Source organism: Phoca vitulina, unplaced genomic scaffold (assembly GCF_004348235.1).
Source record: "Phoca vitulina isolate PV1807 unplaced genomic scaffold, GSC_HSeal_1.0 scaffold8, whole genome shotgun sequence".
Lineage (NCBI taxonomy): Eukaryota > Metazoa > Chordata > Mammalia > Carnivora > Phocidae > Phoca > Phoca vitulina.
In genome coordinates, this window is record NW_022589711.1 from 70,973,767 (window position 1) to 70,990,192 (window position 16,426).

At 44.6% G+C, this 16,426-nt stretch overlaps 1 protein-coding gene across 1 annotated transcript; it reads right to left on the reverse strand.

The window, feature by feature from the left end:
* CLDN11 (claudin 11) lies at positions 1 to 15,134 on the reverse strand. Its single transcript, XM_032407226.1, has 3 exons — positions 14,677 to 15,134; positions 10,523 to 10,687; positions 1 to 1,290 (listed from the first exon to the last, which is right to left on the reverse strand). The coding sequence occupies exons 1-3, from the start codon at positions 14,900 to 14,902 to the stop codon at positions 1,058 to 1,060; spliced, it is 624 nt and encodes a 207-aa protein (XP_032263117.1). The 5' UTR covers positions 14,903 to 15,134; the 3' UTR covers positions 1 to 1,057.
* Positions 15,135 to 16,426: the final 1,292 nt, after the last annotated feature.

Consider the following 16,426-nt stretch of genomic DNA (forward strand, 5'->3'; position numbering starts at 1 on the left):
TTTTGCACACAGTCTGTTATTTTATTGCACGGGTTTCACTTAAAGGACAAAATGCGCCATCAATGTTTGGAGAGTTTGGGGTCTCCAATACTGATACAGCATCAGTGTTTACACCCGTAAAGCCAAATTCAACAGCATGATTTATGTTAAACAACACCACTTCAAGATGGCTAACAAAATGAAAATAGAGAAGGGGGGGGAAAGCTTTAAAAATGTGTTAAGTTGAAGCATATGCAAGTGTAGGATTAAAAACTGTATCATACAAATTTGGAAATCAAAAATATTTTGTGGCATGTCAGTTAGAGTTATATTCACTTGGACTGTTATTTATCATATAATTAAGGCCTATTTGGTTCATTTCCTTCATACTGATGAATTGAGAATTTCAGGAAAACCATGGTTATAAAAATGATCAATCTTGAAAAAGTATGTACAGATAAATGTAAAATCACAAACTAAAAAATATCCCCACCCCTTGCCCTCGATTTACAAAAGGGAAAGTTTCCCATGGAGGGAAAGTTCCACAATCCCCTCCCTCCCCACCTCATGTCCCCAGTTCTGTTTTTTTCTATCGCTTAAAACTAAATGACCTTGGAGCCGAAGAGGAGGGAGTGAACAGAGAGACATCTTTATGAGGCTCCCATTGTCATCTGTAACAGTTTGAAAAGTGTCTTTTCTTTCTTTCCCCACACCCAACTCAGCAATGTTTGCAAGATATTTAAAATTTAAAGAGAGAGAGGAAAATATATATACATATACATATACATATGCATATACATATATATACTGGTGAACAACAAAGGAATGCCCAAGAAAAGAGCTAATAATGGGCAAAACCATGAGAAAAGTGTGTGGGCATTTTCTGAGCTAAAGATTCCTTTTAAGGCAACGAACAGGGAGAGGGGTATTAAGACTAAAAAATGCCAGACAGGATGCTTTTCTAGAACTTTGGCTTTGGAGCCTGGCATTGGAGCGGGCTTCCGCTGCCTGTGGCAAGCAAACCCAGGGCCACGGGCCCAGTATCTGCAGCACCTCGGTGGGCAGGCGAGCAGCCCTCTTATACGTGGGCACTCTTGGCGTGAGTGGGCGAGCTGGAGCCCGAAGAGTAGTAGAAACGGTTTTCGCCGAACGACTGGGCATCTCCGGCGCAGCAGAGGATGACACAGCCACCCACGAGGCACAGCACGGCACCGATCCAGCCCGCGTACAGGGAGTAGCCGAAGCTCACGATGGTGGTCTCGCGGTGGGCGCACACGGGGAACCAGATGGTCGCAACCATGGCGCAGAGAGCTGCGGAGACAAGAGAGAGCTGTGACCGGGCACGCCCGTCACACACCACGCGCAGCGGGCGGGCTCCCCTTCACTCCACAGACACGCTCCTCTAGCTTCCAGCCAGGTCCGAAAAGCCCCCCCCCACACAGCTCTGCTCCCGTGGCAAGCCAAACCTAAAGGCGTGCGTCTGGGGAATAAGCCGATCCAAAGCTGTGTCAAACTGCTAGGTCCTTATTTTTTCAGCAGGTGCCAGACACCAAAGAACTCCAAGGTAAAAGCCCAAAAATAAATCACTGAAGCCAAAAAAGAGGTATTTGTGTTTACTTACATATCTTCACTTTATGTATCTTTACTTACAGTTCTATGATTACGCTTACCTAATTGTGTTATAATTACCTCTTTATATGCCTATTTCCCATTCCAAGTTCTGAGTTCCTTGAAGGAAGGGGCCACGTCCTACTTAGATTTGTAAAGTCGGGGTTTAACTCACTGTGAGGCACATACGTGTGCTCAGTGCATACCAGCTGAATGATGAGATGGCCTGATGTATTCAGAAATGAGAAATAAAATGATGCCCACTTGATTTTTCCACTCTATTTTTTCAATTTGTCAATTCACATTACAAAGACCTTGAAGAAGCTCTGAGAATTCTCTTGCTGTGGTGGATGTTGCCAGACATCAGTCGAGTATTGGCTACGAGTCTGAGTTTGTGTTACACTGTTCACAATCACACAAATAAATGATACTTGGAGTGAAAGAATTTATTCATGCAAAGATTTTATGGTGATGATATCTGTGGTGATGAGTCACAATGGTGGAATTTTATGGTCTCCACCAACCAGTCTTTCAGACTTGGCTTAGATTTTAAAGAGTAGGATAAGAAATAGCTTCTGTATCATTTAGTTCTTCCCCTCCTCCTAAGCAGAGTAGCAAAACAAGGACAGGCAGGAGCCTAGGAAAACTTTACAAAAAATTTTAAACCTCTACATCAGCATTGTCAAATAGGGTAGTCACAAGCGACAGGGGCTTTTAAATGTTTCTCATGAGGCTAGTGAGATCAAAAAACCGTGTTTTGAATATTAATTAATTAAAATTTAAATAACCCCATGTGGCTAGTGGCTAATGTGCTGAACAACACAACTCCAGACAAAGTAACTCCATAGCTTCCTTTGGGATCATCTGATTTCTCACAGCTACAAGCAGGAAAGAAATTTTAGTTGAAGCTTTAAGTTGGGATGACACACTAAAGCTGGCAGATCAAGAAAATAATAATAATGAGGTTGCCGATCATTAGCCATAAAGCCTTCAGTAAATTCAAGGCAGGGCACTGTGATGTTTGCTACCTGGAGTATCCTTGTCACTTTCAACTCAGCAAGCGTTTCTGATTTCTATTCACACGGAGTTATTTTCTGACTTACCTCTACGCCCACAGAGAAGACATATAATTTTTCTTCCAACATAAGCACTTAAATCTAACAGCCTCATACATTAGTTCTAAACTGAAGAAAAGATTTCAGTCTCACCCACTTTGAAAGACCTCTTTAGCCCCCTCACTGCATTTGTGTAGCTTGTAAGAGGCTCTTGTTAACAACAGACGAAGCCTACCCCACAAGCTGGGTGTACATACACTTAAATAGATGTGATTCCTATTATATAAAAAAGCACAGATCCCTAGTAGAAGTCAGAGGGAAGAAAGTTAATTTGGGGGTTTTGAGTTGCTCAAATTGGCTTTCTAACAGCCTAAATTCACTCCACTAATTGTGAACTACTCACATATTTCAGGAGTTTTTATAGACTATCTAAGAAGCTAAAATCTATCCATATGTTAATGGCTTCATTTTTTCTTAAAGAGTAAGAACAATCATGGCAGCCTCTGTAATATGTTTGTATGAGATACCATGAGACGATATATTGTCCTTCTGTGAGTAGTGTTCTCAAGACCAGTGTCAATGGAATCTTCCCTTTCCAGCCCAGGGCCTCGAACACCTGAGATACAGGGGAAAAGGCTTTTTCTCTCTTCCTCCAGCCACACATTCCAAATGCAGCCCTCACCAAGAACGGCTTGGCTACTGTCAGAGTCACACCCTCAGCAAGACACAGAGAAAGAAGAGAAGAAAAAGAGAGTCTTTTCCTGTGTCAGGACAAGAAACAGAAACTCTTCTAGAGTGTTTCAGCCAGAGAGAACTGCTCTAGATTCTTCATAGCAATACACAATCCAGCTACACATCCCTAGACCCCCAAAGTGGGCACTCATTCTGCTTGAGCAAAACAGCAACGTAGCAAGGGTTTCCAAATGCCCAAGCTTGATTAGAAGGAAAAGGTGGGGAGGGAATAGCTGAATTCCATAGGAAAAAAAAAATTTGATTTCCCAAACAACTGATTTGGTTCAATTCAACTGATCTTTCCCATAAACAATTAGCCTGGTTTCAAAACAGCTTATGGTTCAAATTAAGTTTTATATTTTTCAGTTGTTTTGTATTTTTACATACAACACATATACATGCACAAGTGTTCCCCACACTTCATGTAAACCTACCTCAAATGCAGATTTGGTGTAGATTTTATAAAATAAAGATATATATTTTATATATACTTTATATATATAAAATAAAATAAGAAATTGCCTAGTTCTTCCCCTCTTCCTAAACAAAATAATACGAGTATCTTCACGTGGGGAAAGAATCAGGCTCAATATTCCAAAAATAATCATCAGCCTTGATTTCTATTGTTTTAGGGATTTTGTTAGATTTTATTCCAATGTAATTCACTAGCAAAAGGAAACAGGAAAATGTCTAAACGCCTACATAATGAACCTAGAGGACTAGATGAGTGGACGGGTGGATGGATGGATGGATGGATGAGAGACAGTCTCATTTCAAGCCTACTTTCCACTTCAAACACATCAAAACTGACTTCCCAAATCATAAAACTGTAATGTAACTTTAACACACTTAAAGTTACAAGTTCATGATTTACCTCATTAAAGATTTCCTTCTTTTATAATCCATGCAAAACAAGGCAAATGAGTGCCAGCAGGGTCACATTATTTCCTAGTAGATAAATGAACTCTGGGTGAATTCCTGTGGCTCTCAAAGATGAACCACATCAAAACCACTAAAAGATGACAGGCTGCCACACAACATGAAGGGAAATGAGAGGTTCGCTGGAAACAGTGACCTTCAAGTGAACTCAGAATGAAGAATGTTTAGAAACCAAAAAAGAAGAATTTACTCAATATCAGCGTGGTTTGAAGGGAAAGGAGGATGTTTTCATCAGTAAAGTTAAAATGCAAGTTAAACTATTACTTAACTAAAAGATGTGAAATATTAATAAAACTAGCAATAATATTTGACTTTCTTAATGACATAGAAGGCCTGCTAGATTTATTTCTATTTGCAGACACACACACACACACACACACACACACACACACAGAGTTTATAAAGGTTCTCCCAATTACTTGGAGAAAATAAAGAAAATGCTTTTCTAAAAAAGTCACAGTTACCCATAGGTAAAGAAAATTGAAGAAAGATAAAGAGAATTTTCATTGCTTTTCTTTTCATGTCATCAGAATGTATTTTTAAAGTAAGTCTCTAACAGAAGAATTTTAACACTCAGATATTTCAATCTATTTCTCCTCTTCTACCTTCCAAAGATGCAATAGTTAATTTTACAAGGGGGGGCAGGAATCTGTCATTTGGAAGGGAGCAGAAAGTGAAAATTGGGGACATACTTAGCTAAAAAAAAAGAAAAGAAAAAGAAGAAAAAAGAAGAAAAGAAGGAGGAGGTGGAGGAGAGCAGGGAAGAAGGCTTCACTGTGTAGATATAGATTTCTCCAGACTTGGTGCTCTCACAAATAGAAATCCCTGCTCTTCATGGAATAAAATTGTTTGCCTCTTTTGGTTAAGTTTCAAATAATGTAATACAATGTGTTCATTAGTAGATAGAATACAGCCTTATTAAAAGTTAACAATGATCCTGATGTAGCCAAACACAGAAAATAGTTGGAAAGGCAATTTTAGAGCAATGAAAGGTACCTGCAGCTTTTAATTTCTTTAGGGATTAGATGACACATAGTAACATAGTTAAATAAATGTGATGAAGTTAAATAAAATTAGTAAACGTGTGTTTGACTTTGAAGGCAACAATTTAGAGAGAGACGGAAAGCCTGACAAAGAGGCCCAAAAAGGCAGAAGAGCACAAGACTCTGACATTTCTTCCTTCTTCCAATGAATACCACTGTTTTCAGGCTTTGTCACTTTCAGAACTAAGAACTGACAGTACTTTTAAGAGCATTATTTCTAGCACAAAGCAAGATTTCCATTAAAATCACATAAATTACTCTGAATGATAGAAGTAATACTGGGAAAAAATCTTCTTGATATTGTATCTGAGATTTGCTTCAAAAAAATTCTGGGGACTGGAAGAAAAGAAGTACATAGATGAAATAGATTGGCTATGAGTTCATCATTATCGAGAATGAGTTTGGGTTGTACTAGTTTTTCTACTTTTGGGTATGTATGAAATTTTCCACAATAAAAACTATTTTTTAAATCTCCCTCCATTTAAACATTTGACAATGCACTTATTGCTGCCTTCTATAACTGATGCTATTATAACATATGATCGAAATAGCAACTAACTTTAGCTTTGTACCAATTAACTCAAGGCAACAAGTAATGAGATTTCTAACGAGCTGTTGGAGTCATATTCATTTGTTGTTTCCTTATAATTTGAATCTAGAAAAATTTTATTTTCTTTTTTTTTAATTTGTGATTCTCTAAATTTTGACTTAAGAAAACACAGCTGCCAAAGGACATACTCTTCTTATACAATGACTTTTATGAAGATCTAATATTTAAAACAATAATCAAGTCAATGGAAGATTTGACTACATTATTTTCCTGGCCTGCTTTCAACATTTTTTCCTTTTATTTCTATTTCATAATTCATTATCTTTTTTTTCCCATAACCTTTTTTAAAAGCCAGTCCCGTGGTTATTTGTTAATTTTTTTCTAATCACAGAACTTAGAGATGGGAGAGACCTCATAAAGCAGTTAATTCTTCCAATTTTACTGGTAACTGTCGTTTTAAGTCACAACCATACTAAAGGTGCCACAACCTTTCCACTACCCATATGAAATTTGATTTACATTATGGGCTTGTTTGTATAAAGCTAATGAGTTTAGAGAAAGACTTTTTCCATCTATTCTCTTAAGACCCCAGGATTAAGGGCATCACTGTTTACTCCACACCGAAGGGTGACCTTTCCTAGGACATCTGATTCTGTGTGCATGACAAGCTCAATCTCTCCCACAGTAGCACACACCCTTTATTTTACTACAATTCCATTATTAACCTGTAAGTTCCAAGTTAAAACAACTTTTTTCTAATACAAATACAATTCCTGGGGCCATATTTTTTAAAAGGAGGAGAGAAAACGACAGGATCCCACTTAGGAAGGAATATACACTTCCTCTCCTACCATTCCCTACCCCGTCTCCCCAAAAACACCCAAATCAAGTACTTTCTAAGTTACAATGAGGTGAGAATGAGATCAAATCAGAACTAAGCCTGACCGTTTTTAGCTGGGTAGTTTAATGTGGCTTCTTATAATGGAATAGGCAAAAAAACTCCAACTATTTGTGATCTACACTCTGGTTTTTACAATGTAAACTATGGAAATGTCTCCATTAGACCAGGATGCAGTCTAGCATTTCCAGGACCAGCTCACTGACTCTCTTGACCAGTGCCATGTGTGGAGATTACCCCAAAGGAATGAGACATGATCAAAAGAATACGCAACTGCCCTCTGGGTTAGCTCTCTATTTCCTCTAACCAATAACAGCAATGATAATAGCAACCTTTTGTTGAGCACTTACTATGTGCCAGACACCAGGCTAAATAACTTGCATACCTCCTTTCACTATTCTTACCAACCTCAGATATAAGCATTATCGCCTCATTTCAAATAAAGGGTCAGAGACATTAAGTAACTGCCCCTGTTCACACAGCTGGAAAGTGGCAGATCCAAGATTCAGTACAGTTGGTCTGACACCCAATGATAAGATAAGGCAGCTCAGGGCATAGGCACCTCCTGCCCTGGTAGGGGCTCTTGAAAAGCCACAGATGAGATTCACTGGGATCCATCCTAGATCTGAGAAGTCAGCTACATCAGGCTCCCATTCCTTCCCCCCAAAGCAGGACCAAATCCTCACACCATTAAACTTAAGACTATTGAGAAGATAAAGCAGTTGTACAACAGACATAATTTTTTAAGCTTTTGGAAAAATAAAAATTTTCAGAGTCAGGAAGAACTGACTTTAATTAATAGTGCTTACGGTTTCCATACCCAGATTAGCTTCAGTATTGTTTCCAGTTCCCAGGCCCCAAAACCCCAGTGCTGCCTGGTCCCCTTTGGTCAGCCACCACACCTCAGCTGGGGCATCCCTGGTGACCCCCAGGATCCAGCAGGAGCCCAGCACTGGCTTCTCCAGGGAGAGCGCAGAAGCCAATCCCGAGCGACACAAAGGGAGCCTTCTCTCTAGCTCCTCCCACCCACTGCCAACAGGGGAACCGAGGCACGGGGCTCCAGAGAAGACCCAGAGGGGAACAGCAGGTGCCACAATTGAGACAATGAGCGTTGCATTTCCAGAGCGAGCTCAGTCCAGTCAAAACAACATCCAACCTGAAGGCAAGTGGCGACCCACTGAGAAATAAACCTGACAGGAGCCATCAAAGAGGCAGCAGGTAACTCTGGAAATTCAAAGCTACAAGAGGGCAAGGGGTGGCATCCTCACTCCAACCTAATCATGAGTGGCCAGAAGGCTGCAGCGGCTCTGGAAGAGTCCGATCCCTCAATGCCTCTCCAGGTTTTCACTCCAGGCAGTGACCGGGGACTGAGGGACTCCCACCACTACCGGCCCCACCTCCCGTTCCTCTCTACGATTCTGTCCACATATTCCAACCAACCCACTTGACAAAGATAAAGAAAAGCTTTAATTCAGCTATGAAGTTTCAAACAACTCACCTGGACAGTTCACTTGTTTTTAGGGTTTTTTTAAATACCGATTTGTCTATATATACTTGCTTTATATCTTTATTTCCCACAGGGTTTGAGGTTTTTGTTTTGTTTTGTTTTAATGTATTCTCTTAGTGGATATCCTATGACTCTCATATGGAAGGCCAGAATTTCTAAAAATGAACACCTAACACAACAGATTCACCCGTTGGGTCTGGCATCCTCGAAGACAGAGAGAGCCTTCTGGGGCTTCTGTAAGAATGGGAGGCAGGTAACAATGGCAACTGCCTAGGATGAGAAGGGTTTCCACTCAGATTCCGCACACCAATTTACCTGTAGAGCTTTGGTCTAACTGTTGGAAAGGGAATTTGAATGTAAAGATCTGATCTCCAAAAAGCAATGTAACAGAGGACCCTGTGAGTTAGATGGATCGCCTGATACTGAGTCTGTGTTCCACGTGGCACTCCCACACAGATTCTTTGTGCCTGGAACCAAAATGTCCATGCCCAGATTCTTCTCCGGAAATGACAGGTGGCCCTCTGGTCTTTTCACTCCCGTTACCCAACCCCACACACACCTACACAAGCCCCTCCTCTCAATTCTCTGTGGCTTCACAAGTCCCTGAAAACCTCCATCCCTTTGCGAAATGGCACCCCTACCCCTCATGTCCCCTTACCTCACTGATGTCACTGCGGATGACCATTACTAAGTGGCACTGACCCACATAGAACCCTGACCCTGACCCTTCCCCTTCAACATATAGTCTGATACCAGTTTGGGGATGGGAATTCCTTGTCTCAGGAGAACCTGACTCGATGTCTAACCCATAGGCAGACCAGATGCTGCTCACCAACATATCAGTGCACTTCGCAACAAGAGCTGCTCTTAAAATTCATGGCTCCTATTAGGATTTAGAATGTGCTAGTGGAATTAGAATTCAAGAAAAAAAGTAGAGAGAATTGAAATCACTGAAGAGAGCAGAGCTAGAAGGATCCTCCCTAGGTTGTTAAATCAAGCCCTCTGTGTGCAGGCAAAACTAGGAAAACTGAACAAGCACGTGCCATTTCCTTGGCCTGGGCTGTTCCCCCACCCCCCCTCCAACCCATGATCTGACTATCTTCTCTTCAACTCTCAACACTCATCACTGGGGTCCTCTGCTCTGGGAAACTCCTCCAGCCTGGCTTAGTTTCCTTCCTATGCATGTGCACACCCTGTGCACCTTTTTTAAATGAGCACATGCCACACTCTATCGAGATGTCCAAGTACACTCAAAGCAGAGACCGCCTTTTTCCCCCAGTGTCCCCAGTGCCAATCATGATGCCTGGCACTCAGCAGATGCTCCATGAATCCTTACTGAATAAAAGATTAAGGGACACCTGGCTGGCTCAGTCGGTGGAGCATGTGACTCTTGGTCTCGGGGTTGTGAGTTTGAGTCCCACATTAGGTGTAGAGATTACTTAAAAATAAAATAAATAAAATAAAATAACTGCATCATCACTAGTGATCTACCACCCTCAACATCTTACTTTTCTCTTGCCCTCCTCTTCCTCTACTCTTTCTTTATACATTAAATGAAGTTCTCAATTGTAGCTACACGTAAGAATCACCTGGAATGGGGTGCCTGGGTGGCTCAGACGGTTAAGCATCTGCCTTCGGCTCAGGTTATGATCTCCAGGTCCTGGGATCGAGCCCCACGTTGGGCTCTCAGCTCAGCGGAGAGTCTGCTTCTCCCTCTCCCTCTGCCTCTACCCCTGCTTGTGTGCTCTTTCTCTCTCTCTAATGAATAAATTTTTTAAAATCTTAAAAAAAAAAAAAAGAATCACCTGGCAGCTTCCAAAAAATATCTTTGCTTGGCCTGATGCCCAGTAATTCCAAATGCTGGGATCTGGACAGAGATATTCCCAAGAAAGGGATTCCACTGTGAAGCCTGAGTGGAGAGCCGCTGTGTTACTCTCTCCTGTCCCCTGGTCTCTCTCTTAAGTATACCCACTTTTTTCCTTTTGCTTTTTAACTTTTTTTTTTCATGTCCAGTGACCCCCGCAGACATTACTTATCCCTTTGCATCAACTACCCATGAAACATAAAGAGATACACATTATGGGGGGCTTTTCCCGGGTGGATACGCCTGGCTGCCTTTCACATGCCTCCTGAACTCAATGAAGCAGCAGCAGGATCTGAGATTCATCAGGTTCACTCGAAGATGGAGTGTTCTATAGAAAACTGTCTTACCCAGCAGAATGAGCAGAACGCCAGCCAGCTGGGCCCGCCTGTACTTGGCCACACCAGGCTCCTGGCCCATTCGAATGAAGGGGAGAACCGTCAGCAGCAGGAGAATGGCGGGCAGCCCCAGGACTGAGGCTGCTATCATCAGGGCTCGGCAGGCCTGGACATAGCCTGGACACAAGAGAACAGACAGGGGCGTTAGACCATGGGTCCCCTTGGAGCCTGAATCCTGGCTCAAGGGAATTCAGCCCCTCTGCCTTCCTCTGGCCCTATTCCAGGACTCAGAATATGGTAAATGCTGTTGAAGATCACTTCACATGTTTAGATTTTAAAGTCACTCCCTGACAGACAAAGGAGGTTGGAGGCTGGAGAGACTGGGTGGAGATCTCTGGTTTAGACCACCTTTCTAAGCTCCCAGGATGAAGGGGTCAAGAGTCCAATTACACCATTACATCGCCTTATGAAAGAGTCAGATTAAAACTCAAACCTCCCGGATGTCTTCTGTGATGGTCTGTGCTGATCCCAGCCTGCTGCTGATTTGCTCTGCCTGGGTGACCGTGGGCAAGTCACTAAACTGCTATGTCTTAGCACGGTCCCCGTCTGTAACGTAAAAATGGTAATAGTGCCTGTATCTCTCTAAAAGATCAACTAAGATTAACTTAGTTAACTCATGCAGTGCTTAGAACAGTGCCTGGCATGTACTAAGTATTCCAAAAAGATTAGCTATTTTTCCTGGTGTTATTACTCTGTGTCAGGGCAATCGTTTTATCTCCAGGTGTACGCGCTGATTTTGTCCCTAACCATGTGCTTTTAATTTCCATTGTATATAGTGTGTGGTCCTAATTGGACTAAACTAAGACTTGGGCTTCCTCTCTTGGTATTTCCGCAGAGGCTACTGTGCTCATGAATCCTGACCCCTACTAACGGTCAGGAGCTATCTCCTGCCTCACCCAGTCTCCTGGGCGTGCTTCCACTACGGTCTGGTATCGCTTTAAAGGCATCTCTGCGCCTGGGTGGCTCAGTGGGTTAAGCGTCTGCCTTCAGCTCAGGTCATGATCCCAGGGTCCTGGGATCGAGCCCTGCGTCGGGCTCCTTGCTCAGTCGGGAGCCTGCTTCTCCCTCTGCCTGCCGCTCCCACTGCTTGTGCTCTTGTTCTCTCACTCTCTCTACCTGACAAATAAATAAAATCTTTACCAAAAAAAAAAAAAAAAAGGGCATCTCTCCAGACCCAAGGATTCCTAGAGGAATCCTGCCTTGGTCTTCAGCAGATGATATAAACATGAAATTATGAATGAAGGAATAAGAAGTTGAATAATAAGAGTGGAGCAAAACCAAATGAACTTTATCCTGTCAAATAAAATGCTAGGTAACAATTTTATTAAGAAACAGATTACAGGGCACCTGGGTGGCTCAGATGGTTAAGCGTCTGCCTTTGGCTCAGGTCATGATCCCAGGGTGCTGGAATGGAGTCCCGTGTCAGGCTCCCTGCTCAGTGGGGAGCCTGCTTCTCCCTCTGCCTCTCTCTCTCTGTCTCTGTGTCTCTCATGAATAAATAAATAAAATCTTAAAAAAAAAAAAGAAAGAGATTACAATATGTGCAATATTTATGTAAAATAAATCTGACAAGATACTGGCAGAATATGGCAGACTTAAATGTGTTGTTTCTCACTAAAACACTCTCCCTCCTCCAAAATCAAAGGAGGGGGGTGTATTTATTACTCTCCCTTTTCCGCTCAGACGGAATTCGAGCTAGTGGCCTGGAGGAGGCAGAGTTAGAGACAAAGCCAAAAATGAGCCCCAATTTCTGCCTCACACACCAAGACTGTCATACCAAATCTGGTCAGCCTGCCCTGTGCACCAAGACCCAATTGCAACACTGTCTTAGCAAGATCTAGTTTGCCAGAATTCAGACTCTTTAAGGGTACTTTTCCAGCCATTGCCCATCTCAGCTTCTTCAAAATGAAAGGTGAACAATCAATCAACTGTCTGTTGACTTGAAGATCCCCCAGAGAAGAGCCACAGGATTCTGAGGCAGGACCTCTGACTGAAGCCCAGTGCCCCTGCAGCTTGTAGGAAGGCCAAGGTGGACACAGCAGAAGCAGTCAACTAGCAACTGAGGTTCTGAAATTCATGGTGCAGGCTGTCTACGTGCTCAAGACCAAAGCCATGTCGGAAAAATCAAAAGATGGAGACGAGATCTGTTCCTGGGCCCACCCAATTGCGAGGGAGGGGGACAGCAGGAAGGATTAGGCCCTCCCTAAAATGTACTCCATCTGTAGGATGGTCTGTTCTCCGAAAATAAACCACTTGGCTCTGAATACTCAGGAAATTTAACTTCAGGGGAAAGAAAGAAAGAAAGAAGAAAGAAGAAAGAAAAAGAAAGAAAGAAAGAAAGAAAGAAAGAAAGAAAGAAAGAAAGAAAGAAAGAAGAAAGAAAGAAAGAAAGAAAGTGATTTTATGCTATAGTCAGATTCCTACAAATACCATGCCCAGCTTTTAATAAAAAATCATAGCAGCAACTTATGAAGCCTCTACTACCAAAGGAGGTTTACATTTCTCATCGCATTTAATCCCCCAAAACAACTCTGAAAGAGAGGTGGTTGGTTTGATTTTAATTTTTAAAGGAAGACAACTGGGATTCACAGAGATTAGAAAATTGTCCTAAATTATCCAGATGATGAGCACTGGATCCCAGAGTCTGACCCAGGTCTACCCAAGGCTGCCATTAAGTGAAGGTGAGTGCAGATCTGGGTTCCCGGGACTTCTGTCATTCTGGAAGTTCAAAACGGAGTAGAAGGGGTTGCCTGTCGGGCTCAGTCAACAGAGTGAGTGACAATTGATCTCGGGGTCATGAGTTCAAGCCCCACGTTGGGTGTAGAGATAAATTAAATAAAAAACCTTTTTTTTTTTTTAATTTTTAAAAAATGGAGAAGAGGCGAGTGCTTGGCAGGGCTGACATGCATTGTGTGCACCAGCTGTGCTTCCGTGGCCATGCCTGGTGCAGAAGATGCAAAGAGAGTAGGACGCCATCTCTATGTTGGAGGAATTTAAAATGTGGTAGAAAAACTTCACTCACAATGAGCAAAAAAGTCAAAATGCGCCCTGATGGTGATGAGCGTCAAATACCAGGGCAGCAAGGAGGAAGGGGGATTGATTCCAACTACACATGTGGGAAAGCTTAAAGGGGGGAGCAGAGTTTCCAGGGGAGCTAAAGGATCTCCCAGGAGATGGCACAAAGCCAAAGGCTCCCAGACTGGCCTTGGGGCCCACTTACTCCGCTGATGAAAGAAACCAGGATAGGCTTTTAAATGGGTAACTCAGGGCACCTGGGTGGCTCAGTGGGCCGGGGTCATGATCTCAAGGTCCTGGGATCAAGCCCCTGGACAGGCCCCCTGCTCAGTGGGGAGTCTGCTTCTCCCTCTGCCCCTCCCCCCGGTCGTGCTCTCTCCCTCTCCCTGTATCTCTCTCAAAATAAATAAATAAAATCTTTATAAATAAATAACTAAATTTGCACCATCCTCAAAGTCTAGCGGGACAGAAGGCAATCGTGTATAGGCTAAACCCGCTAGCAGGACAGAGAGAAAGAGCAAAAACCCGAAGGGGAGCCTGCGATCTAGCCAATCACCCAACTGGCTCGAGGTTTTCATCTGAATTGAAACTGTTGCCCAGAATTGTTCAATAGGGAAGCAAGTGAAGATGGGCCCTCCCTTCCCCCCCGCCTGGCGTCGGAGGAGGTGGAGGCTAGACAATTCTCTCCTCTCCCCTCTCAGAGACACAGCTGGAGGGGAGCGGGCAACCCACGGTGGCTCGCCTTCTCGCAGCGTGAGCGCGCCCTCCGGGGGGCGACACCGCTTCCCTATCGGACCCGAGAGGTGTAGAGGCAGGGAGGGGGCGGACGGACGCCCCCACTGCAGGGGCAAGGGGTGGGGAAAGTAAGACAGCTCCCCCCCACCCCCCTCCCAGCCTACGAGAACAGACCTGGCGGAGCTGGGAGGGCCCTGACTTTGCCAGGACTAACCTTTACAACAAGGTGGGACTGAAGGTGCCAAAGATGTGCCCTAAGGTCTTCAGTGTTTCTGTGACCGCCATCTAATGCGCCCATCCCCAGTCTGCCCCGAGGATCAGGGTTAGGAGCAGCCACTCAGAGGTGGGGTCCTTACCGGGCAGGATGAGGATGTCCACCAGGGGCTTGCAGTGGTACAGCCCCGTGGCCATGACGCAGTCAGCCCACAGACCCTTGGAGCCCAGTTCGTCCAGCTTGCGGCAGGTGGGGATGGTGTAGCCGCAGGTCACCACCCAGTCATTGGTGGACGTGGTGACGATGATGCCGATCCAACCCACGAAGCTCGTGACGAAGCCCACTACCTGCAGGCACGTGGCTACCATGGTGGCCGCCACCTCGGCGTCCCCGGGCCTCGCCCCTCACTAGCTGTGCCCACGCTCGTGCCCGGGACCGGACGGCGCCTGCCCCGGTCCTCTCTTGCGCACTCTCGCGAGCCGCTGACCGGCGACGGCCGGACGGGGGACGCTGGAGGCGGCGGCAGGCCAGGAAAGGCTGCGAGCCCAGCTCCGACGGCACGACAGGCGCACGGCGGGGACAGCGACGCGGCTGGGCAGTGCGCCCCCGCCCCCCTCTTTAAACCCCGTAGACCCGGCCGGCGAGCGCCAATCGGCGACGGCCCGGGCGAGCCGGCCAATCGCGGGGCGGGGCCCGGGATGGGGTGTGGGGGCAGCGGGGTTAGGGAGGGGGGCGATGCGGCCTCGGCGCTCAGCCCCGCGTCGCGAGGTCCAGGTTGGAGAGTAAAATAATTCGTTCCAGGTCCAAGAAATGGAGAGCGTCAGGCGCGAGTTCTGTTTTGCTGCAAATTCTTTCTCTTCTTGCTGCCCATCTCACATCTCTGCCTCTGGGTCTCCTCTTTGCTCCATCCCTCCTCCTTCTCCCCATTCGTTCTCTCTTCCCAGCTGAGAGCAGGGACCGTGATCCTCCCAAGGGTGCCCGGTACAGTTCCTCTACCGCCCAGGACAGTAACAACAGAGGAGCTGAGAACTGCCCTGAGGAAAAGAGGCGAAGCATCCAGCATTCCATAGTTACTAGCGGAAAGAAAATGATCCTTTCCTGTGGGTGACGATCATCAGAGGTGGCCATGGCCATAATAACGGTGTCAATAACAATAGCAACTCACACTTATCCAGCTGTACTGTCATGTTCTATGTGCATGCATTTATATTTATGTATCACCTCATTCTCTTAACAACCCTCTGTGATAGGAACGATTGTTTACGCGTAATACGCCTGAGGAAACAGCATGAGAGGTTAAATTGCCCAACCTCACTCAGCTGGGAAGGGGGAGAGTCGGTGGGCCCATCTCACCTTCCCTCGTTAACCATTCCTGGGAACCTCTCCTGATTATCACTTTCTGAAAATCCCTAAAAGGCTCAAGCTCCCCGTTTTGACACCTTGAAAGCTAGGCTGACTGCTCCGGCTGACAGTAGGTTATATATCTGCGCTCGACAGAGAACTCCGCCTAGCCTAGAGTGAGATCTCTAGGAGTGTACCTATCATCACCATCATCATTAAGCCTCCTTCTCTCCCGGCATTCAAATAATATCCATTGTATGCCCTTTTTTATCATGCAGAGAAGTCCTCCTTGGGCTATGTTTACATTAAAGAGTTTCAATCCCCTTTGATATATTTGGCTTCTCTTATTCTATCCCTCTATCAACAATCATGAGATTTAAAGATGAGGAGGGTTTCAGCAAACCAAAACTTCCTATTCAATACTCTAAATCTAAGATATGGATTGTAAATCACAGCTACTAAGCTTTCCCATATCTATGCTGGGTGTCAGGGCAAATCACCGTATCTTCTAGGGAAGACTAGCCTTGAGGAAAACCCAAGGAAATCAAGTG